This window comes from Lepisma saccharinum, chromosome 6, assembly GCF_977018435.1.
Source record: "Lepisma saccharinum chromosome 6, izLepSacc3.1, whole genome shotgun sequence".
NCBI classification, from domain to species: Eukaryota; Metazoa; Arthropoda; class Insecta; order Zygentoma; family Lepismatidae; genus Lepisma; species Lepisma saccharinum.
Genome location: NC_139234.1, coordinates 1,947,882 through 1,974,139, shown reverse-complemented (window position 1 = coordinate 1,974,139; position 26,258 = coordinate 1,947,882). Strand labels below are relative to the sequence as shown.

General features: G+C 38.4%; 1 protein-coding gene across 1 annotated transcript in view; it reads left to right on the top strand.

Annotated features, from left to right (window-relative positions):
• HPS4 (Hermansky-Pudlak syndrome 4 protein) overlaps positions 1 to 26,258 on the top strand; it is a 47,390-nt gene that overhangs the window by 9,191 nt on the left and 11,941 nt on the right. Inside the window, exons 3-8 of the mRNA XM_083123363.1 lie at positions 473 to 707; positions 4,527 to 4,757; positions 7,598 to 7,692; positions 16,114 to 16,183; positions 20,485 to 20,646; positions 21,522 to 22,940. Of these exons, the coding sequence (XP_082979489.1) occupies positions 473 to 707; positions 4,527 to 4,757; positions 7,598 to 7,692; positions 16,114 to 16,183; positions 20,485 to 20,646; positions 21,522 to 22,940 (2,212 nt within the window). The remainder of the gene's footprint in view (positions 1 to 472; positions 708 to 4,526; positions 4,758 to 7,597; positions 7,693 to 16,113; positions 16,184 to 20,484; positions 20,647 to 21,521; positions 22,941 to 26,258) is intronic.

Here is a 26,258-nt window from a genome sequence, read left to right as displayed (position 1 = left end):
TTTTAAGTGAAAATCTATTGCAGTTGGCAACACCGCAGAACGGTGTGGGCCCGGTGCAGTTTCTACTCGAAGCAACTACGTCATGCAGAGGGAGGGGTCTGCAGTTGATGGAAAGAACGAACTGAGACCTACTAGGTATCGTAAGACTGCGGGTACCCGGCGGGTCTACAATGCCTGCCAGGAACAATCTGGGCAGGTGGTCAGACAAGCTGCTCAAGCGAGGCTGTTGCTCAGGTTGCACGGCATTTCAGGAGCGATGTCTCGCGAACGGGTCTGCTCCAGGTCTTGTGCAGGCCTCTGCACACAGCACATTGTACAGTGATTCAAATCCCACCTTAAATTGTAGGCCCAGTCCTGATTAGCCAATCTGTGCATAAAGTGGACTTAGCAAAGGTTAGACTAAATATTAAATTATATATTTATTTTTTTATTTTGCTAAAGTGCTCACTGTATATATTTGTTCTTGATTCAGAGAAATAAGCATTGTGTTCGTTTACGACACACAACGCTGCCAGAAGGAGGAGGATGATCCACAGGATGCCGTCATTTATTTCTACCCATCGTGGGTTAGCGAGCAGCAGAGGTTGGCACTGTGTGGGCAGCTGATGGGTGCCATGCACTTCTCCGTGTCGATGTTCAGCTGTCCGAGCATCCTGACTCTGCAGAATGGGAAATTTGCATTGCGGAGGATTGGACAGTATATTTTGGTAAGACTCCTTTCATTTAATAACTAACTTTCACCCCCCCCCCCCTCATTTGGTTCAGATCCCATTATCAACCATCGTGGCGAGGTTGGTATACCATAGATCAGCGGTTCACAACGTTTTTGAGTTTTGGACAGTGTGGTATTTGAAATTATATGTATTGGTATTATATGTTTGTGTATTTTACCCTCCAATAGCCAACCAGAAGGGGAATTGTCCCTCATCTCCCTTCAAATACCACCCTCATAGCAGAGCACAGTTCTTGCCCTTATGCCAGAGGCATGTTTGTGCACTTTTGCTTTTTCAAGTTGTTAATCAATATATTTTTGTTTCAAAAGCATGGATTTTTTTTTTAATTCTAAAGAGCTTAAATTGTGAACTAACTGAATTCTTTCCTATTGAAAGTCATTAAACATTTTAATATAGTTTTCTCAAAACATCAGTTTTACACATAAGTGTCTTTGCCATATTTTAAGTAAAGACAATGAAAGTGAAAAATAGCAAAATTGATGATGGAAGGCATTTTTCAAGTATTGGGCCATGTTAAACACAGAGTTTTATTTCATTCAAAATGTCATTTTCTCGACATTATTTTATTTATGTACATGTATTCTTTCCAAACTCTTCACCGAGCACTTGGAGTTGCATCATTGAGTACAGTTGGGGAACTGCTTCCACAGATACTTTTTATTTCATTTTGTTGACCTTTTTATCCCATTACACCCCCTTTTACAATGTGGTTGCTGTTAGCATAATGGTTTAAGTGAACATTTATTAACATTCAGTGCATGGGATCCACTCATGCATGTAAGCCTTTCAGGACAGGAGTTTTTTCAATTGCAATGTTTTCAAATGTAACAATTGTAGGATGAGAACTAAAGTATTTATTGTAGGGAATTGAAGTTTGTTTTGGAAGAAATACCTGGGTTTTATCGACCCCTCATGGCTCTCCTTCCTTTCATTCATATACAGTGTGTTCATTTTAAAACCGGCCTGAGGTATATTTTTAATTGTTTGCCCACATTGTGTCAGTCTTGTATATACGAGGTGGTATCAGAAAGTTTTGAGACTAGCTCTGTTTACAAGAAAGTACTTTATTTATCTACGTTTACACACGATCACCTTCAAAATAGTCACCTTGTATAGCAATACAGCGCTCCCAGCGTTTCTGCCACTGCTGGAATGCACCCTGGAAGTCTTCTTTTCAAAGCTTGTCAAGCATCTTGTGTGATTCGCGCTGGATCTCCACAATGGTGTCAAAACTGCGGCCTTTGAGCTGGATCTTCAGCTTCGGGAAGATGGCGAAGTTCGCAGGATCCAAATCTGGTGAGTAGGGTGGGTGCGGGAGTGCGATCATCTTGTTTCTGGTGAGAAACTCACGTGTGAGGAGAGCACAGTGACATGGTGCATTGTTGTTGTGGATCAGCTAGTTTTTCGCATGCCACAGATCCGGTCGCTTTTGCCAAATGTCCTCCCTCAGACACCTTAAAACCTGGCAGTACAACTCGCTTTTGACGGTCTGGCCCCTGGGGATGAATTCGTGATGCACAATCCCGTGAATGTGGAAAAAGACTATGAGCATGCACTTTGTCGAGCTGCGGACCTGCCTCACCTTTTTCAGTCGTGGAGATGATGGGCTCTTCCACTGTGAAGACTATTGCTTTGTACACCAAGTTTCGTCACCAGTAATGATCCTCGACGTGAAGGACAGGTCATCCACGGCACGCTGACGGAGTTCTTGGCAGACTTGGACGCGGTGTTGCTTCTGCTCCTGAGTCTGCAGCCTGGGGATGAACTTGGCAGCAACACGGCGCATGTTCAAATCACACGTGAGGATTGCATGCACTGTTCCGTATGACACACCGACAATGGCAGCAATGTTGTGGATTGTTCTCCGTCGATCCTCATGCAGAAGTTGAAGAATGGTTTCGACATTTTTGGGTGTTGTACTCGTTTAAGGTCGTCCTGATCTCTCGTTCTCTTCCAGTGATGTTCTTCCACTCTTGAAGCGCGCGTGCCACTCAAAACACCTCACACGACTCATTGCAGAATCATGTCAAGCATCTCTGTGGCGGATTTGCCAAGTTTCATACAGAATTTCACGTTCACTTGTTGTTCTAACTTGCTGTCCATGATGAAATCGCAGACGTGGTAATGCACGTGGTCAGAAGAGCACCAGCTGCACAGCTTACGATGTACACAGGATGATGTCTCTTGTCACACTGACTTATGAAGGTTGGTGCTCCCTGTGCCTGTGCATGCAGCCTTGTGTTGCCATCAGTTGGCATGTTACAGAACTAGTCTTGAAACTTTTTGATACCACCTCGTAAGTATACTTGTAGTGGGGAGTGAGGGAGTGCGAAGAAGGAAGGGGTGGGAGGGTGGAAGTTAGCAAACCAGTGGAAGACTGTATTGTTCAGTGTTCAGTGACTCACCGTCAGCTTCCTCCATGCTTTCCGAGTGATGTTGTTGTCGTTTAGTATTGTGACCACCATGCAATTGAGTGGTAAAGAACGTGCTTTCATTGTGGAACATTACTTTAGAACAAATTCATATGCAGATACTGTGGTAAATTTTGGGCCTTCCTGATGACGCAGTGGTAGCGTCGTTGTCTTGTAATCAACGGGTCCCGGGTTCGATACCCAGTGGAGGCACTTTAAACTGTAGGCCAGTCCCAATTAGCCTAACTGTGCATAAAGTGGACTGAAAACACCAGCTCAAACTCATGCTAAATTTGCAGCGACATTTGGAAGGACGCTCCTGCAAAAGCACAATTCAGAATATGCTAAAGAAGTTACTTGAAACAGGGTCCTTGTTAAACATGAAACATAAATGGATGAGGTCTGTACTAACAGATGAAGTTGTGGTGAGTATTTGAGATGCCATAACAAGATCTCCTCACAAATGTTTGCGGTGCTTAAGCCAAGATAAGAACATATCCGTAGGGTCCATTCACACAGCTGTGAGAAGAATGCTAAAATTCTATCCGTACCTCCTACTACTTTTCCACGAACTGAAAGAAGTAGACTACGTTAATCATGTTCGGTACTGTCACTGGTTGAAGACCTTCGTTGGTAATGACATTACACTGTTAGACAATGTGTGTTTTTTTTTTTTCGGATGAAACGTTGTAGGCAGAATTACCGAACATGGAGCTCCGAAAATCCACATGTCTTTGTGGAGTCTCCCCTTCATCCTCAGAAAATTGGGGTTTGGTGTGGTATATCCAAGCGACGAATAATAGCATTTGAAACAGCATTGGATAGTGAGACTTACCAACAAATTGTCATGCAATACATCAAATTCAATCATGACAATGTTGAGGGATTTCTTTTGACAACAGGATTATTTCTAAAGGACTATGGCCCGCCAGGTCCCCAGATCTCACCAGTCTTGATTTCTTCTTGTGGGGTTATTTGAAACAAACGGTGTACAGGCAGAATCCACACACCCTACAAGAGCTGAAGAATCACATTATTGAAGTTATCAGAATGTAACTGTAAACGTGCTCCATAAGGTTGCTAGGAACATGTTGAACCGTCTGGATATGTGCATCGAAGAACAAGGACATCACTTCCAGTATTTCCTGCAGTAGTCAGGTGTCTGTTACACTACTCATAAATTGAACACACTGTATACAATATATAATAACGAAATAAATTATAATTTATATTTATAATATGCATGTATGGACTTGGTATAGTCCTATGATTCAGATAACGCAGATATATTTCAGGTAGTGACTTCAAGAGGGGCACTTTCTGAAATTTGGTATCCGCAAAATGGAAATGGCATTGTCTGATCTTTCTTTCCTGTATCTAGGCTGTTGGTTCAGACAGTCCCACTCCTGATTGGGTGCTGAAGCATCAGACTGAAACCCTACACCAGCTGATCCAGTTCTACCATAAGGACTTCGACTCCATCTTGAATCAGGCTCTGAACGACGGAAGTTCCTTTGTGGAGAAGCTAAGTGCCATATTCGATTTCTACCTTCCGATTGCCCAGCAGGCCGGAGAAATGTTCGACAACATTCCTACAGTGATTCTGCCGAAGGTACATTGTAATTCTCATGACATGAAATAACATAATTCATTGTTACGTATGCATTTTTAATTTTCAAAACATTGCCCATGACCACGCTGTAACATTATCACAGAATTAGAATGTTATAAATTACTAGGGATGGACTGATAAGGAATTTTTACTGATACCGACATAAAACTTACCGATCCAATATAAAATTCCAAATGGTCCTTGAAGAACCTAAATGGTTCATTGATCTCCTTAATACGTTACCAGATGACTGTGATGCAACAGAAGCTGCATATTTAGATATTTACTTTTAAGAAAAGTAGAACATGGAGATTATATATTTATATCCATAAAAAATATAACAAATGGCAATATTTTACAAAATTATAAGATATTTTTAGATATATCAGATTGGTAAAATTACGATACGCTGATACCAATAGAGTACCAATGGATCTGTCCTATCCCTATAAATTACAATGATTTAATGAAACATCCCTCCTTCAATTTGTTAATTGCTAGAGGCACATATTTTTGGTAAATAAAAAAGCAAAATTTCGGTACGAAAACAGTCAATTTCGGGTTCAAAAGCGGTAAATAAAATGAAATTTCGCTGTTATAGCGGTGAAAAAGCACCATATAAAATGACATTTTGGTTTTAAAAGATGTGAATGTAATCCAAAATCTGATTTAAAAACTGCTCTATTACACAAAATAAACATAACCCTTCTAATAGCACATTAAATCATTACCAGAATATTAAGTTTATTCCTGCATAATGGAGTCCATTTTTGCGCATAACTCACAGGATACTTCAGACTTCAGAAAGTGTCACGTCGGTATATAAACGGTTATTTCACATATCGTGTTTTCGTCAAAAACGAAATATGCATGCCTCTATTAATTGCTAACACTGTACCTTTTTCAATGGCCTCAAATAAGGATTCCGTAGAATAGAATGAAATAATCCTTCATATTTAGTGCTCGTGTGACTTACTCACATTGAATAAGTTAGTATACAATAAATGTAGATACTTAAAGGTACTTACGTTAGTGGGTATTGATTTCAACGAAAACTATGTTTCAGGATTCCACTGATCCCTTCATCAGGTTACCAAACTAGGCCAGAGTAACTACACCTTAGCCGCGTCAGATATGACAAGTACTTGGGAATTTATAGTGGGTGGAAAGGAATAAAAAGGAACATTTAGTCATCTGACCCCATATACATAAAACTGCCATGTTCCCAACTGTAAAACACTGATCTAAAAAGCCATTTGAGCACAAGTCTTAACACACAAACACGATAAAAGACTTATGTGAAAGGCCATGTGAACACAGGGCTTGACACACAAACATGTTAAAAGCCCCACTTAGATGCACATGTTGGAGAGTTGTGCAACGAACTGGCATGGTCTCTCATAGAATGCCGGAAGTCCTTCGGTTGATGTATTGGCCCCCCTACCTTTCCTCTTCCGTATTCGGTGAGCTACGTCATATCAAGTTTGAATTCTTGATCTCTTGGGCCGCCCTAAGTCAGCGTTACCAACTACTAAGAAAGGAACCATGGCACGACTAAGAGTACGAGCAGTAAGGATCGCGGTGCAAACTACCAATTTTCAATTTAATGTTAGCACTGCTAGATGTTTATTTTATGTTTGTTTATTTTAATTATTTCATATAATTCGGCTTTCAGCAAACCTTCTGCATGCGGAATATTGTGAGATGACAGCCACAACTTCATTTCATCCTTCCTGCTGTTTGATGTTGGGATTTTTTCCACTAACTTGTTGTGGTACGGAGCATTGTCACACACAATAACAGAGTTTGGGGCAGATTGAGAAAGCTGTTCTTCGAACCACAACATAAAGTTGTTAGTGTTCATCTCCCCATGATAGTCCCCAGAAGTTGTTTTTGAAAGGAACACTAACTTTGCCCCATTAACAAATCCACTTTCACCATCGGCATGCACAATAATAAACCTGGGGCCCTTTCCTGTTGGCACTTTTAACCCCCCCGCCGAATCTTTGGAATCTAGCCAAACTTTGGGGACAGTGTGTGTTCACAAAACTTTCATCCATGTAAATGAAAGACCGGCGGTTTGCTCTCTGCGCAGTTCTTTAACTTCACGCAAAAATGATCGCCGCCCGCAACGATGCTGTTTCGTTCAAGGAGTAGCTTCCTGCTGCTTACGCTAGGCTTTTTAAATCTGAATCCTAATAAACCCTGAACCCTTAAAATTAATATTTTCTTGCAGTTCCTTCATCAGTTTATGTACGGTGACAACAATGCCTTTTGTGTATAAATCATGGATTGTTCGGTGCACGATTGCTTCATCAAAAGAATCCAGATTTTTAACACGTTGCTGATCGTGGTTTTGTTTTCATCGCAATCAAAGTACTTATACACATTGAAAATTATTTCTCTTGCATCGCTGTGCAAGGGCTTACCTTTCTTTACGCCACTGCTCATTCTACAACAATGACAAAAATGTAGGAGTGTGGGGGTTTGCACGCCTGCATCACCCTTATCGGAATGATTTCGATTGGTTTGCACGTCACCTTGTCGTCCGCTCTAGCGAATGAGCCTTTGCTTCTGGAAGGAGAGGTGAAGGTGGGAGATGACGTCACTGCCAAGTTATTCCTTCTGCACTGTAGTTTGGTAACCTGATGAAGGGATCAGTGGAATCCTGAAACATAGTTTTCGTTAAAATCAGTACTCAATAACGTAAGTACCTCTAAGTATATACATTTTATTGTATACTAACTTAAAGAATGAAATAATTTGTTTGTTTATTAATAGTATTTGTAATGTGTTGTGGACATTTTGTTAGATAAGCTTGTAATTTTTTCCTTATCTAGAGTGCCAGTAACGTGTTTTTGGAAGCTTTCCACATTCTTCACTGTTGCCAAGAAAAGAAGGGAGTTCTGGGTGGAACCGTACTCTATCAGAACAAGTGAGTGATATTGTTTAGCTTTCTTCTTGTTTCAAACTGTGGAATGCTCAGTTTTGGATTTGTGTATTGAGAACTTCCAGTTCTGTATCCGTAGATCTGGAAATTCTGGACATTGATCCAGATTTTTTTGGATTTGTTGGCCGTCTGCAGTCAGGAGCATTATATGTCATGTATAAACCATTGAACTATTTAAAAAATTGCATATGTATTTTGTATTGATGTAATACATTCTTGTGAAATACCTCAATGTCACTGAGGAATTTCCCTTACTTTTCCTGCAGGAAGAATGAGGTGCATCCAACAAACTATTGTTTTTCTTTCTGACTGTCCAAACAGTGAAGCAGTAAGCAGTACTTTCTGAAAAGTAATGTTTTCTTTTCTTCGTAAGTTCTTTCCTGTACACCCCGTATAAGCTAATGTAGTAAAATTGAGGAAAAGGGTATTGCTGAGCTGAAGCGATGGACATCTTTGACATTTTAATTATTATCTTTTTCCTTGTCCTTCATGACATTCCCCACCACTGACCTCAGGGGAGCTCCACCCTACGACATACAACTTAAACTTAAAACATCTACTGTCCAAACAATAGCACCTGGCTTTGTCTTTCCTGTAAGGTACAGGAATGAGGTGTTGGCTTTAATTTTAATTTTCACTCTGTAATAATATTATAGTCATTGTGGTTTTAGATTTTATTCTGTGTAATTAGTACATTTACAATTTATATTTCTAAGTATGTGTCTATTATATTTCTATATTTTAACTTTTCTACCGTGAAACTGATTTTCAGAAAATGTTGTCAGGGAAAACCAGGAAAAGTCAGGGAATTTAAGAGATCAAAATAAGTCAGGGAAATGTCAGGGTATTTTGTCTTGATTGACTTTTTTTTATGCGATGGAATGAATGTGCCAGGCATTTGCTTTGAAAGATGTCCTTATGAAGCACTACATGAGAACAGGAAATCTTGTTGCTAAGTCTGAGCATCAACTTTTAGGTCTCTTTTATGCACAACACAATTACAGGGCCAGAAATTACTGATGGGAGGTGGGGAGGGGAGAGAGATAATTTTCAGAGGGGCATAAAAAATGATAAGCCTCTAAATATTACGTGGAAAATGCATTGAATTAAAAATTTTTCTTGTCTGTATGGGAGTATTAAGGGGACAGGACTGTCAAGAAATGGAGGGGAGAGCATACAACTGTGGCACCGTCTGATAGTTGTTGGACGTTGTAGTACGGCATTTTGTTGGACATTCTGAAGGAACATGGAAACAAATAAGGGCACTATGCAACCCTTTAATTTGTTGAATGTCGTGGTACAGCATTTGTCAGATGAACATTTTAGGCTGAATTGATGCATATGATTTTTGTCGGATATCGCCATCCGACTAACGCTGAACTTCGAGAAAATGTCTCACTGCAACATGCGACAAAAATCGCATGCATGGCACTCTTATGGAATTGATTGTTTTTGGATATCTTCAGACTGCAACATCTGACGAAAATGGCCTGCATAAACAGAGCCTTGTACATCCGAGTTTGCCTGCTGTGGTACCGCATTTCATTGAACAAACTTTTTGGCTCTGTTTAAGCATGTGATTTTTGTCGAACGTAGCAGTTCGATATTTATCATTCTGCGACATCCGAAAAAACTGTATGCACTGCACTCTTATGAATCCGATGTTTCTTGGATGTTCCAGTATGACATTTGTTGTCGTTTAGGACGTTTGTCAGATGGAACATCCAACAAAAATCACATGCATTAATGGAGCCTTAGTCTGCTGCACCACTGCAAATATGCTGCTGGAATTTTATTACTCTTCTGGCTCACTAACCTTATTTAATGTAGCAATCCCTACAAAGGTTTTCTTTCTTCCCCTTGGCTTAATACTGCTTTTGCACAAGTTACGATGTGTTTACGACGACATTGAACTTTCTTTGATATCAAGAAGAATCCAACAAATCAAGATATATGTTGAATAGTATCACAGAAAGGTGAAACAGAAATCTGCATTGGTAAACGTTATAAAAATTTGACTAACACATGCTCCCAACCTCAAGTTTTCTGCAACATTCGTATTGCAATTAACACCCCCTCTGTCCTGTCTGTTTAAACTTGTGAGAGATGGATATTAATCTGTCACTGAGTCAAGTTAATGTGTAATGTTATGAAATAAAATACTAATAATAAATATGTAAATATTATAATATTATAATTGATTTTTTGCAAACGTGATAACAGTGTAAAATGTTAAGTGCTGCGAAGTAGTATTTATGAATGTGCAGAGATGTCTGGACACATTTTTCACCCGTTCAAAATAGTGAAATAACGCGAATAGGGCATAAAATGTGAATTGTTGGCATTTTTCGCCCATTTTAAAAACTACTTAAACAACGAAAAAATACCTTGAAATCTAACAATCTTGTATTTTTTTAGGCTTATAGAAACAAAACGTGCAAGGTTTCCAACATTTTTATGTAATGCATGTTATACATGGAAAAATTCCGATACACAGTAAATCACATATTGCACACGATTTTTTAACTTCTATCAGAACAATTTACACCACAGAGCAAAGTGGCAGGGTTCTGACGAGATCGAGTGCGTATCTACCGTCACATAGGAGCCGCATCCTCAGTACTTATTGCGCAAGAAGTATTTTGAATTACCGAATGATTTTGGCAGGGATTGAGTGCTCACCTACCACCGCAGGGTAGTCATAACATCGGCATTTGTAGAGTGAGAAATAATGGAAAATAACTTCCTTAAAAATCGGTTTGAACATGTCAAACTGTAACGAAAATACATAGACAATGTGACCTACAATTGAAAATGATAGTTTAAAAGCACAATGGAAGTGTACGTTTTGGTATATTTGGCAGGAAAATGTTCTAAAATAAAAAAACATGAATTTTGGAAAATATTCTAAAAAGTAAAAAAAGAAGAAGAAAAAAGATAATGGCAATTTTTAATGCCATAATATATCTGTATCTGTCATGTGAGATTGATTGATTTAGAATTTGTGCGTGCGCCGCCAAGTATGGCCATTATGCACCCTTCAGTACATACGGGTAAAACTCCATTATCTAAAACCTATACCTTAAAATTAAAAAGGGTATCAAACTCTCACAAAGAGGCATAGAGACCTAAAATTTGAAACAGTACTTTAAAAATGCCATGAAAGTATAAATTTAGGTATATTCCCCAGAAATGCACTAAAATAAAAGTGTGAATGGGGAGAGGGGAGAATGGCACCAATTTAGAAAAAATAACGAAAAATGAAGATCCGTACCGATTAGGCATAGATAAAACTAGAATATCAGTAGTAATTTATTTTGCTTAGTTTATTTAGTTTATAATTGTCAGGTGAAAATGTAAATTTTGTCCTGGAAAACCTGGAAAAGTCGGGGAATTTCATTTCTGCTTGTTTGTAGCCACCCTGGTTGTATAAAATATCAATTGCAATATGTATTTAAGAAGGATTAGTTGTAAGAGCGGCCTGTGAGGCCGAAACACGCCCACTCAATAGAGGCGATTCTATTCTATTATTCTATCCTGTCATTAGCAATCCTGAGCAGCATTATTTTTTGCCATTCCCTCTCTCTAGCTGGTCATCATAGAAGTCCTCTCCACTACCTGCCCTTTCTATCAATGTCTTGGTCTTACCTTTGGCATTTCCTATACTCCTTGGGAAGTGTATGCCCTCATATAATGTAAATATCTTGTAGAGTATTATTATGTAGTATCAGGAATATGAATTGTTTGCCCCATGAAATGAAAACCCATAAGTTAAAGAACCAACAAGTTTGACAATTTCATTTGTAGTTTGTACGAGGGGGTACCCAAAATAAACCCAGAATAATGCTGCGCTGGGCAGAGCTTCCGTAGTATGAATTTGTCCTGCCAGGCAAGCGTCGAGCAACTTGTTGAGAGTTCAGTGCACCCAGTGGCTCCGCCGGGGAAGGTTGTCTCTGGTCACGGTGATTTTTTTTTTTTCGAAAAACCAGTTTCGCTCGCACCTCGTTTTTTGTGATGACCGATGTAAGATAACAGCATGCGGCTGTGAAATTTTGTTTCCTGCTCGGGAAAAATGCCGCAGAAACGGTTGTGATGTTGAACACAGCTTACAAGGACAGCGCTATGGGGCAAACTCAAGTGTACGAGTGGTTTTCTCGATTCAAAAAAGGTGACATGTCGATTGATGACAAACCCCGTTCTGGACGTCCGTCAACTTCCAGAATGGACGAAAATGTCGATAAAATTCGTGAACTTGTGCTCGAAGACCAACGGCGGACCATTGAAGAGCTTAGGAAGTTGTCTGGACTATCTTGGAGCTCGGTTCAGCAAATTTTAACGGAAGATTTGGGAATGAGAAGGGTCGCTGCAAATTTTGTGCCTCGGAATCTTAGTGACCAGCAAAAAGTGTGTCGAGTGGAAACATGCCGTGCTTTTAAAGAAGAGCTCCGAGCGCAAGTTTTTGGCAAAAAACAACATGACTCTCTTGCCCCACGCCCCTTACTCACCTGACCTTGCTCTGTGCGACTTTTTTTTGTTTGTTTTGAAGAGGGACATGAAGGGACAGCGATTTGACGACGTAGAAGAGGTGAAGAAAAAAACGAGGAAGGAGCTGTAAGCCATCACTACAGATGAGTTTAAAAAATGTTTCCAAGAATGGAATCACAGATTGGACAAATGTATGGAGAGTACTTTGAAGGTGATAATGTTGTTTTGTATATATATGAAAAACAACAACATGGCTTTTAAAAAAAAAATCCGGTTTCTTTTGGGTACACCCTCATATTGGTGGTGTTCAAGTAAAATAGGAGAGACAAAAGTCAAAAGTTGTTTTATAAACAAGTGGAAATGATAGCATGAGGGTCACTCGTTCAAAACCTGGGCTGCTCCAGAGAGTAAAGGAGCTTTCAGATGTAAGTGAAATGGCAACAAGTGATACGTGCCACTTGGAAGCAAACCTTCACAAATAAATGCAACCTTTTCTTCTTCTTCCTCCTTTGACATTACGGCGCTTGTAGTATAGCCTTAGCCTTCTCAACAGTGTCGGTCCTTTTCTGTCTTGTCTTGTGCCTGTTTTCTCCATCTTCTTATTCCCAGTGTTCTGATGTCTCTCCTCTCTTCGTCATCTATCCATCGTATCCTGGCTCACCCTCTTCTTTGCCTTCCGTCAGGTTTTACGGAGAATACTTTCTTCACCAGTCTGTCATCATTCATTCTAATAAGATGTCGTGACCAGCTCAATCTCCTTGCCTTGATTTCAGCTATAATATCAGGAGATTTATATAAGTCCTTCAATTCATGATTATAAAGTATTCTTGATCCTTCACCATCATATTTTGGTCCATATATTTTCCGTAGTATTTTCCTTTCCCAAGTCATCAGATCTCTCTCTGACTGCCACACAGTATTGTTGTCAGATCATTGTCTTATATACTTTGAGTAAATGCAACCTTTTATGCAAAGTAATGTAAGAAGGTGCACATGCCACTTGCCACTCGGCCTGGGATGTTTTGTCAATAAAGTGCACGTTGACACTAGTTACTTTCGTGCGAAATCCCTTGTTGCTTTAACCTGAAAGCTCCCTTGCAGCATGAAAATGTTGAAGGCAGTTTTCAGTGGATACAGGAAGGCTCAATGTAGAGATTGGGCGATGAGCTTACCAGGACCAATAGAGCATTGGATTCAAGGACTAACAATGAGAAGTGTCGGAAAGGTTGATGAAGCTTGGGAAATTCTCTCAGTCTTAGTAAGCTTAACAGGGTGTCTACCAACCAAGAATTCTGAATTTTGAGAATTCATGGATGGCTGTAGGAATTGTGTATGAATTCTACAGGGGTCATCCAGAAAATAAGTTCTGTTTGCCAAGTTCTGTTTGCCAATTAAGGAACAAAATATGCAGTGGAACAAAAACCTTTTTTGCAAACTGGAGTATACCTTGGACTAATTTTCAGACACTTATCACAACAAGACCGTGTTTTGTATCCTCACATCGTCGCCTGTGATGATAACCAAGTGGTAACGGTGTGTTGGACCACAGTGTGGAAAATGCACTGAAAGTGCCAACAGGGTGAATCGTATGTTCTCTGTAATTTTCTCTTCCACTGCACGGACCAAGTCGTCTGCCACCACAGATGGTCGCCCACTATGTTCCTTATTGTGCAAATTGTTCTGCCTTTCGTTAAACTGCAGCACACATCTCCACACCATCGATGCACTCGGGGTTTGTTCCCCTTACACCTCACCAAGCTGATGGATTTGAGCTTCTGACACATTTCGTGCATTCAGATATCTGATCTACAGACTCCACTTCACATGTGGTGGCCTACTCGATTTACTTGAACATGATCACAACTCACTGTGAAACATCTGCACTATCTTACCTCCAACTGACGTCTGTGTTTTGCCAATGGGTCAGACAACTCAGTGCACACCCCGCGATTGCAGCTCTGCTGTGTCACACATTGAAAACAGAACTTACTTTCTGAATGTACTACACAAACCTAAAATCCAAGCAGAGCTCCCACCTGACCATGTAGTTAGTGATCTTGCCTTTGGAGTGTGGTCCCAGGTTCAATTCCTGGTAGAAGTTCCAAAATTTTGAGTTGACCCAGCATTGTGAGGACAGTGACGAGCTACTTGAAAGTAATATCGGACTTCAGGTCTTAAAAGTCAGAAATTACTAGCGATGGGACGATCAGGCTGGCTACTCACCGGGATTTCTGTGTGAATTCTACGTGAATTTTTACCCATAGACGTGAAAAGCTGCAACTTTTATTTATCGAAATCCCATTGAATTTATACATATTTGTAAATGCCCTGAGGGAAGTATTTCACAATTTAGCCTTTATTTTTATCAGGGAATGACAAAAAAAGCTGCGTGGAAAATAAAATAGAATTCTCTCAATCCGTTTACTTTGTTAGTATCCTTTGCAGACAATCTGATAGATGTCAGACTATTTGTGTGCGTGTAGGGGTGATGAGAGGCGGGAATACGTAAGGTTGAAATAGAGGAAACATCTGTTTGTACACTTGAATTTTTAGAAAGTTCGCCTTGAAAACCAGGAATTATACTTAGAGTTACCAGACTTCCGGATTTTCCCGGACATGTCCTACATTTTATCCTTATGTCCGGTGTCTGGAAGGAATTTGAAAAATATCATAAATGTCCTACATTTTGAGCGTCATAATATTAATTAGGAAAATACATAACAGAAAAAAGTCATGCAAGTTACAAGTCTATGGACTGCGTTTCCAAACTCAATAGAAAAAAGTCATGCAAATTACAAGTCTATGGACTGCACTTCCAAACTCAATAGTGAAATTTATTTTGATTCAGTCATTGCACAAAAATAATAAAGTTTATTTTCTTAATTACTAATTTCCAACTTTACCTAAGTAGGATCTAGAAAAGTCCAGAAAAAGTCAAGATTTCTGGATGTATCATTTTTGTAGACACTCTGTTATTGAACTAAAAACTACCCAAGATGAAACCATTTTAAATTCCAGTAATTATTTTTCATAAACTCTGTAAAATGTTTGGTATTGGTCCCTATAATTTCAACGAGTTTGACTGTCCACTCTAACATCAATATATAGTTTGACTAAACCTGAAATTTTGATGAAAATTGTCTCCTCTGAGAAGTACCACTTAAATCAAGTAGTAAGAGGTGCATTGATTAGTATGATTGCAAGTTCAAATTTTGCATTTAAACATTCGTTGGGAAATATTTTTGTAAAAAACTGAAAAGTGTCATTTTTCAACTACTTCCTAACGTTTGATTTTGATTTGATTTGTTGTTTTAAGTCCACTTTATGAACAGTAAGGCTAATTGGGACTGGACCTACAGTTTAAAGTGGGTTCCGAACCACTTGTGCCTCCATCGGGTTACTTCCTAACGTGTTCTAAGAAATATGTATTATTTATTGAGAATGTGCTGCATCCTACATTTTGACTTAATGTCCTACATTTTGGGACAACATGCCCTACATTTCCCTTACAGCGATCTGGTAACCCTAATTATACTTGAATTTTTTCATGGTTCCAGAGTGGCCACCCTGTTGATGCACCGACCATACAACACCCAACAAAAAGCTGTTTGTAAGTCTTTACCCTCAAAGGGCTGTTGTGCTACAGAGTTAAGTTTTTAGATTTAGTAGTCCTGTGAAGTCCAGAAATTCTTGAAGGGTCTGGTTAATATTTTTCAGTCATTAAAAAAAATGATATAAAGTGTATAAATGTTTCCATTTCAAGAATGTGAAACTTCACTGTCTTGTTTGTTTGTTTCTAGGGTATTTTTATTAGTGTGCACAAATGCAGTGTTGCATGAAACTAAAAATAAGTGATTTTTTTGTCCTATCTAACATGCACCAATATTCACTTGCTTCTTTTTCCAACACTTTTTTTTTTAGAGTAATAGCAACACAGCTAAGTCCTGACACCACCAAAAGGCTTGTCTTCACAGATCCATTTAACAAGACTGTAAGTGCAACTTTATTTCCTTATGTTGCATTAGATTAGTTATTAAATAATATGGATAGTCTTAAGTACCATTATAACACTAATTAATTAAGTTTATAATGAATGCTCTAGTACTTTCTCAGGTCACCACTGTCTGAAAATCTAGGAAAAGCTAAGTCTAAGGAAATTCCTTGACATGAAAACATTAAACAACCTGGAAGCCATGGAAAGTAGATATTTTTGTGCTTGCCACAAAGACTGAAAAGCACGCTTCATATTTTTCTCCGACAAGCTTCTTGAATATATATTTTTGTGCAGAAATAGTTTTATTTTTTATTTTTCTTAATTTATTTTTAACAATGTTGAATAAACCTTATTTGATTAGCATGGGACTGTAAATGTGTGGAACCTCACTTTTACATTTTTCAGGGGTACATGGCAAAAAACCTCAAAATGCAGGAAAAGGTTGCTTTGTGGGAACTACATTGTTCATTCACTTTCTTAATTAATGTATGTAACCAGGTGACCATAATGATCTTACTCTGAAATAAGGTGGATTGATTGAAATGATGATTTATAATCAGGTGATTTTAAAAATATCACTGGTTTAAATCACTTTAAAGAAATAATTTATATAATAATGTACATAAGGAATAAGGATATCAGAATCACTCTTGGTGAAAGTACATTAGTCTCATAATCATATAATGGTGTTTATTAGGCTCTAAGAAAGGAAAATAAAACAAACAAATATGTACACTGATGGGGTGAAACTCATACGTGTACTGATGGTGTGAAGCTGATAAAGAAAAAGATGTAATATGTTAACCGTAAACTCACTTAAATTTCTCTTTATTTAAAATTCAATAATTTTTGTAGGCAAAAATAGCAAATATTTTTTGAAGAAAAATATACAAAATACTAATCATGTTAAACCATAAATAGTGTCTTTATCATTAAACTGTAGATAAACATGGCAGCTGATAATTTGAAAACGATCATTAAAGAAATCGCCAAAATTCAGCTACAAAGAATATAAAAAAATATTTTAAGTTACGATTATATAGTACATCCAGAATATTTTATTTTCACTGGAATAAAAGTTACTGAAATTATTATAGTTTCATTAACATACTCAACGAACATTTCATAGTAGCTTCATATATGTACAGTATGAGAAACAGAAAAATGTATGTATTTTATTTGCTTGAATCAAACTGTTCAGATATTTTACAGGGCAGTTTACCAGAGAAAGCCTTTCTATAAAAAAAACATTTATCTATATGTATGGTGTCAGAAACCATAAAAGCAATTTTAAGTGTTGTTTAAAAATAAGAAAAAATAGATTTAAATAAGGAAAATCATCAAAAATGATTTTTTAAATAAAAATCATGTTTTTTATCCATCCTGCTCTGAAAGAAACTGCTCGACAAACAGGATATATGAATTATGCTTTTGATATTCATAAAATTAGTAACAATATAGCATAAATTTGTGCCAATTTATTGACTGTTTATAGAAATATTGGATTGGTAAATTTACGGTAATTTTATCAACACACCAATGTGTCTTTATCACTTGATACTTACAGATGGGGGACAAAACAATACGAACACCTGTGAAATTAGAGAAAATCTTTATTAATATGGGGTTTGACCACCCTGTGACTGAAATACACTTTGTATGCGACGTGGGATGGACGCATAGAGGTCATGCACAATGTTTAAGGGAATGTGGAGCCATTCTTCCTCCAGAGCAGTCTCCAATTCCGAAAGTGTGGCTGGAGGCGGACTTCGAGCACGAAGTTTGGACTCCAAATATCCCCACAAATGTTCTATAATGTTCAGGTCAGGAGACAGTGGGGGCCATTCAAGATGTCCTACCTCATCGTCATGTTCTTTGAACATGGACAGACCCAGCAATGTGGATAGGAGCGTTGTCATCTTGAAAAAGCAGCCACTCCCCAGGAAATAAAGTCAGGACAAAAGGATGGAGATGATCCCCCAGAATGCTCCGATAGTGATTGGCGTTGATCTTCCCATGCAGAAAAGCAAGTGGTCCCACACCGTGCCAAGAAATCGCACCCCATACCATAATGACCCACCTCCATGCTTCACAGTCGGCAAGAGGCAGTCAGGATGAAACGCATCTCGGGGCATTCTCCACACATAAACGTGCCCGGTGGTCTGAAATAATGTGAATGTTGATTCATCAGACCAGATGACTTGTTGCCACTGCTGTGTGGACCAACTTCTGTGAGCTCTGCACCATTGGCGTCGCTTGACAGCATTACGTGATGTCACCAACGGCTTACGGATTGGCACTCTGCCATGAATGTTTGCAGCATGGAGTTCCCTTTTGACAGTTTTGGTTGAAATGGGGTCTTGGAAATGCCTGTTCATTTAAGATGTTATCTCGGATAACGATTGCTTGTGCTTTCGAACCACTATGCACTTCAACACCCTCCTATCCCGAGCACCAAGCTTTGTCTTTCGTCCACTGTTGTGCTTTGAAGATGCCATCTTACCTTGTGTTGTGTACGTTGTCATAACTGCTGATACTGTGCTCCTTACACACTTCACAAGGTTTGCAGTTTCCGTCACATGAACGTGCTCCAACAATCATGCCTCTTTGGAACTGTCAGGTCTGACATTGCAGCGTCTCCTGAGAGCGTACGATAGACGAATGCACCACCAATGACTGCTGTTGACAGACTAATACCTTCACGGCCACTAGGTGGCAGACTTCAGTGCCAGGTGGTGCTACTGCACTGCCAGTGTGAAATGTGGCATACTTTTTCACAGGTGTTCGTACGATTTTGTCCCCCATCTGTATATTTGCCCAATTAATGTATCCTTTTCTATATAAAAAATGTTCAGAAACCTGGAAGAGTCAAGGAAAATTAAATATCTTTGTTGTATTTTTTTTAAAATTCATATCACATGCCCACATTTGAAACTCACTTCTAACATAAACATACAATAATTCTGTGTAACATCTACAAAGAAAACTTACTTTATTTGTTTATCATTTTTGGCAACTAATTGTTACCATTCACGTTATCAACAGCTTTCTGTGAATGCTGACATTGAAATTGATGACAGAATTTTTTTCCCCATCAAAAGTTACAGTTAATAATTATACATTTATGTAAGAAGTGAATCTTTATTGTGGTGAATGTGGATTTTTTTTACATACTGTATTTGTCAACACTACACTAAAAACACATTTATCTAAAATGCAGTTATCTTAGAAGACTGTACATTTTAAAAGCACATAAAGATATTTTGCCGTTCATATACTAATGATATTATCTGCATTTAATGGTAGCCACAAGCAATTTTGTGTGATATAACATTGTACACGTAATATGTACTGTAACACTATTCATTACATTATTTTATTGTTTACTGTAATTTTTAATATTCAGTACATTCTGAACTATCTGAAATTTCATGTAATCAAAATGGACACAGTCTCATCAAATTGGGATAAACAAGTTTTTATGTATGACAGTTGAAAACTTCTTACGTCACGTGCTGGCAACATATTTGTTAAAAACACTAAAATAACACACAAACAGCACGATGAAAAACACTTAGTTCTTCCGAACTACAACTGCGTGCACTCTGTCATCCCTCCACCAGCCCTGAAGATGACTCCATGAAGAGAGTCGAAAGCTCAGAAACCCCTAAGTGTTTTTCATCGTGCTGTTTGTGTATTATTTTAGTGTTTTTAACAAAAGTTTTTTATGTATTAGCTTCGACATGTTTTTTGTATACGATCTGAAGTGCTTTAGTCTTTAGACTTCCACTGTTCCATATATGGACATGGCAGTATTTAACATGTCATATTTCAGTTTGCTGTTTTGTTCACTTATAAAAAATATGATATGTAAGTATGACATACTCCAATTACAATGCAATGTGAGTATTGAAATGCATTTTAAAAGTGTGTTCTTTTGAAATACATAGAAATGTTTTTAGAAATTCATGGAATGAACTATTCTTTGTAAAGACTTGAAGATTGTTTTATTTGGATGGGATAGCTAGGGCTTTCAGAATAGTATAATGTTGACATTCCATATCAATATAGATGCAATTAGAAGAAGAATAAGAGGAGTGTTGCTAACTGTTCATGAGTAGTTGGTTCTAGCAAGAGCAGTGTATGTGTATCCTAGTTACTTGAATTTATATACCCCAGACCATTCTTTGAGAATTATGCTTTTTTTTTGGGAAACTTTTTGTTATTCTACTTGGTGTCAGTTTAGTGAAGTATGGATGTAAAGTTAATTTTAATGTAATGATGCCATTATGATTCAGGGTCCAGCGGAGAATGTGTCTACGCCATTCCATCTTCCGGTAGGAGCTCATTTGCTTCACGTGTTCATTTCAAGCCATGAGTTCCAGAAGCTACGTCAAAGTGCAGTCTGTGCAAGGGAGTCATTTGAGAACGTCACAAAAATTAGGCTGAATCAGATGAAGGTATGTTGTAATGTTCCCTTATTTATTTATTTATCCACATCTGAATAAGTAGCCTTATTTTTTCGTGTTGTATCAAATTAAATTAGACCACATTCTCAACTAAAGAAGCCATTTTCAACATGGTCATTTGTGCACTATCTGAGCATGCAGACCATTCACATCACCAAAGAGTGTTTTTAAATTAGTTTTCTAAGCAAGAAGTTTTTATCTTTTATCTTACTGGGGCATTCCAAGGGTTTTGTGGTTTCACACATGTTTTACTCTAAATATTTACCATAGTTCTATTGGCATAATGTTTTATGGTATTGTTAAATTTTGTGTTGATATCTTATTTCTGAGGACATATACTTGTGGTAAATAAAAATTAAAATTTCGGTTCAGATTTAATTTTGACTGCAAATATAGTGAATAAGATCTCAAATTTCATTTTGAAACCTTGCACCCAGTACACAAAATTTTGTTGATTTTGTTTATTTTATGTTGCTTTCTGCCACTTTTGGGTAATCGCAACAATTGGGGATGAATAGTGATGAAGGTGAGATGGATCAAGGAACATCCTCAAACAAATACGGATGACACAAAAAACTCGCAGATGATTATAATAGCTCTGGTTTTGGTGCCAGAAGCTTGTAAATTCACGCTAGGGTGTACTATTTGATGGAGAAGTTGACATTTGAGTGCCTTCAGTGAAGGTCAGCTTTTGTACCCTAAAAAAATATCAATTTTTAAAGTGTACCATATAAATATGAGGTTCCTGGTTCAATCCCTACTTACATTAGCATTCACAAAACAAGGCCCCTTTTATTTACTCTGTTGCTTGATGTGAATATATATATTTGTAATTTTAGCAATGTTTTTTTTTCTTTCGAAATTAGGGAACATCAATGAAGATTGTCCCACCAAAGGAGTTGTCCCTTGCGTCCAAAAAGGAGTCTTCAAGAATTCCGACAGTGCTAGAAGAAGGCGAAGGGGAGGCTGAAGGGGCGGATCAAGTGGATGGAATCAGTTTGTGCAAAGCAAGTTACGTGAAACCTAAGACGAACAATGTAGAGAGTACCGTAAGAAACTTGACAAATAGAACAGACAGTGTTGCCAGACACCCTAGTGGCAGTTGTACCCCAATGACACCGATGAAAGACGTGAATAAAGTGTTGCATTTACAAGCATTGTCCATATGTAAAGGAAGTGACGAGACAGACAGTTCGGTGCAAGAAAAGACAAGTAAACAGAAAGAGACCAGCAAATCTGTAAGCAGGGTGATAAAGAACATTGAAAAGAAGACGAAAAAGCTCAACAAGTCAGATTTCCTCGTGAATTACTGGGGAAGCGAGGTTCGCAGTTTAAGTCTCGATGATTTCCGTGAGAAGCAGTTGACGTCGAACAGAATCCCTTTGAGGTATTACAGTTTCGGTCTTCCGAAGTTGACCAGAGGTGCATGCGGCGGTAGCAAAAATGGATCTCCGGTACACGAGCCAGTTTCTAGAAGAAAACATAGTTTCTACAACACGATTACCGATCCATGGTACCCGGTGTTCCGTTGTGATGGTCTCGCTGTATCAAAGTCACTCTTCGATCAGTACTTGGAACAGCACTACACGTGGTTGAATTCAGAATCGAAAGTAAAATCCTGCCGTGGAACTCCCGATGGTGTTAGTCGGAGACACTCGTCACCTCAAGAGTTTAAGACCTTCGCTAGTGTCATTCCGGAAACGTCGAGTGCAAAGCATAAAGTGCAAGAGGTTAATGTAAGTGCGAAGGAAGTGTTACCAATGGGAAGTGCAAAAAGGGAAGTGTACAGGCGATCGTTGAGCCTTCCCTTGAAAACACTGGCTATTAATGGCGAGTCTGATTTCATGCAAGCCAAAGATAAGTTACCTGCCATTACACCGCAAGGTGAATCCGCCTTGTATCAGGGAATGGTCATCAATCAGATCACGCCAATGACGCCAGACATAAGCTTATTGCAGTTCACAAACAGACTTCCAGGATTTAACAGCACAGCAAGTACCCCCTGTGAGACCAAGTTACTGTGCGAAGTGTCTAATATTTTGTCTGGTGGAGCAAATAAATTGGATGATTACGCATCAAGAAGACAGCACACCAAGACAAATCAACGTGACCCAAGTGTTAGTGCTAGTGAAAAGAAACCGAATTCGAAAGACAATAGTAGTATGAGTGATGAAGAAGCTGTTCTGCAGCAGGCAACACTGTACATTTATGGCCAACAAAACATGGCATTGCTGTTATTAGTGGAAGATGTGGAAGCGAAGGATCCTGAATTGATTCATTCACTGGTAAGTTGGTATCTTGTTTTGTTCAAACTGCATCATGCACTACACGAAATTCTAGTATGTGAAGATCCTAACATATTGCTCACTCGGGGACCAAACTTAGGTTTCAAGGTCAACATCATACTACATAGCTACTTAAGCTCTGGCCTCCTCTTAGTTTCCACAACTTAAGGCGACGAGGGACAGTTTCGCACCAGGTGGCCATTTATTTCAATAACATCAAAATGTGAACTGCTGTTTAAAAAAAGAAATGACAGGCGAAAGAAAGCATGAATTTCACTCCATGTTGGAAGTGAAAGCAGTTTTTAAGTTGATTATTAAAAACCAGATACGATCTGTAAAATATGATGAATAAGTATTTACAGGATCCCATATATTTCTTATGGAGAGGCAACTTCAACTTTAAGTTATGTCTAATCAAATTGACATTTTGACTTTTCAATATGTAAGACTTTCAGAATGTGCTGCATAATCACAAACATGTTATCTTTATTACTGCTCTATTTTGAGCATTTGTTATGCTGTTTTTGTTGTAGTAGTAGTAGTAGCAGCATTGCATCAAGGCATATTCTTAATTGCACATTCTTAATCTTAGCCATAGTGTAGCTGTTGTGAACAGCACAATGCACATTTGCGTTGACTCCCAAATTGTTGATGTTTGTTTCAAGTCAACTTTTTGCACAGATATGTTAATCAGACTGATCCTATGGTTTAAAATTCCACCACTGGGTATTGAACCTGATCCCTTGATCACAAGGTGATGGCATTACCACAAGGCTATTAGGGATATAAGATCCGACATTAGATTGGGCCCAGTTCCAGGTTAAATTCCTGGGGAGAGCTCCAAAATTTTCAGTGTTGACCCAGCATCATGTGAACAGTTGAGATGCTACTTGAAAGCAATAGTCATAGACTGGTCTTGAAAGCCAGAAAACATTGGTCCTGAGTCACGGTGTACTGACCATCAATCACCCAATGAAAAGCTGCTTGGATTTTGTGTCGTGGAGTTCAGTTTTGTAAGAACTAGGAAAAATGTGTAATATAGTATGTCCGTAAAGTCATGGTCAGGGCTCGAAAAATTCCGTTCGCCAGGTTGCCATGACGACTAAAAATTTCAGCCTTGGGACTGTGATCTTATGCTGTAATATGTACGAAATTTTGATGATTCTAAGTTCAAATTGCAGTACAGCGTAAGTTAGCAAACTATTTTTTTTTTAAATCAACGTTGTGAACATTCCAGAGAGTCAGTAATATTTCCTTACTCTTTGTCGCCCAACACCCCATTTCCTGTTTTCTCGAATGATTTAGCGATGTTTTGAATACCGTGATGCTCAGCTTCTTATACAGTGTGTTTCAAAAGTTGCACAACCCAAACTTTGAAAATGTATATCATGAAAACCATAAGAGATATTTACACCGGGTTTTCTGCATTATAAAGTTTCATCCATTAAGATATTTTTCAATGCTTAAAATTATCAGTTTTCTCCATACAGAAAATTTAAATAAATTAATAACTGGCAGAAAGAACCATTAAAAATTTTCCAGAAATGCACTTTTGAATTATAAAAATACGTAACAAATTATCGAAGTGTCATAATTAGATGTCTGATGTCATGTCAATCTGTCATTTGCGACCAATTTTGGTCATGTGCAACATTTGATGGACTTTTTATTGACGATTTTATGGGTTGAGTGAAAAAGTGCCATTTGTGGGACATTTATGGCAATGCTAGCAGGTCAAAATATTGTCAAGAGACGCACGCCACATGTGCCCCCAAGTACTGGCTGTACATTTACGTGAAAAATCATAAACCAAGATTGTGTGTTGAAATTGGACTCTTGAGAGAATCCTAGTCTGCCTCTGGTTACACTAAATTCTCTTCGCTAACTCTCTTTTAATTGATTCAGCATGGCGTATTCTTTGGAGCAGCGCATGTGCATTGCTGAAGAGTATTTTACTACTTATTCTTACACTCATGTGCAAGAGGTTTTCCAAGAAAAATCCCCTGCTTCTGTTGTACCTCGCAAAGCAACTGTTTTACGACTAGTCAAACACCAACAAATGATCCCACAAATTGTTAAGAGTTGGTATTATTATTGAAGATTAGGCACACAGAAGATGTACTACGTAGATATTTTCAGCCAAAAATGCAGGCTCTACCAGGACTCGAACCTGTGTCTCTGGCATACCGTACGATTTCTCTAACCACTGAGCTACTGAGCCAGCCTAGCTCAGTGGTTGGAGCAGTGGCAGAGACCCCGTGTTCGAGTCCTGGTCGAACCTGCATTTTTCGCTGAAAATTTCTACGTTGGTATATATTATTGAAAATCAATTCTCAGATGTTTTCAGCAAATTGACAATATTTTTTAAAATAATGTAATTGCTTTTATTTGGATACATGCTAACATAAATTTATTACCCCAGTGATAGCCTACATGATTAGTTTAGTGCAGAAAACCTGGTATAAATACCTCTTACGGTTTTCATGATATACATTTTCAAAGTTTAGGTTGTGCGACTTTTGAAACACACTGTAGTATGCACAATTGCTAGTAGGTAGTTTCCTGGCACCTGATTTTCAGAGCTGGCACCTAGCTTTGAAGAAAATTTTTCGAGCACTGGTCATGGTGGGGTTTGAGGCCTATAATATGTAAACAAAACAAAAACAAAGGATGATTATTACACTGTATTGAAGAGTAACTCAAAGAGTTTCCTTACATGTTTAGTGCAGTTCGATGTGGCTTCCATTTGTTGCCTACACACATCTAATCAATATTCCAATTCTTGCTACAGACGACTTAGAACATCAGGTGTAACAGACTGGACATCTTCTCTGATTCTCTCTTTCAAATGATGAATGTCGTTGATACGATACACACATTGTTTGACCTATCCCCAGAAATAGAAATGTAAAGGCCATGCATTCCATCCACCCCACCGCTGTGGAAATTTCTTATCCAGAAACTCGCGAACAATTTTGCCGTAGTGTGAAGGAGCACCATCTTGTTGAAAGATGACATCTTCACCTTCATCTTGAATGTGTGGCACTGCATACAATTCCAACATGTCAAGGTAGTTGTTTGATGTCACTGTAGGCTCCGCAAAGAACAATGGGCCTATAACTTTATCATGTGTGAAGACACACCAGACGTTCACCTTAGGACTGTTATGTACATGCTCCATGTAGGCATGAGGTTGTCCATTAGCCCATATTCTGATGTGAAGTCGATGAACGTGACCACACACATGGAATGTTGTCTCATCTTTAAATCCAATCTTCTGTAAGAACAGATCATCATTGCCCATTTCACCAAGCATCT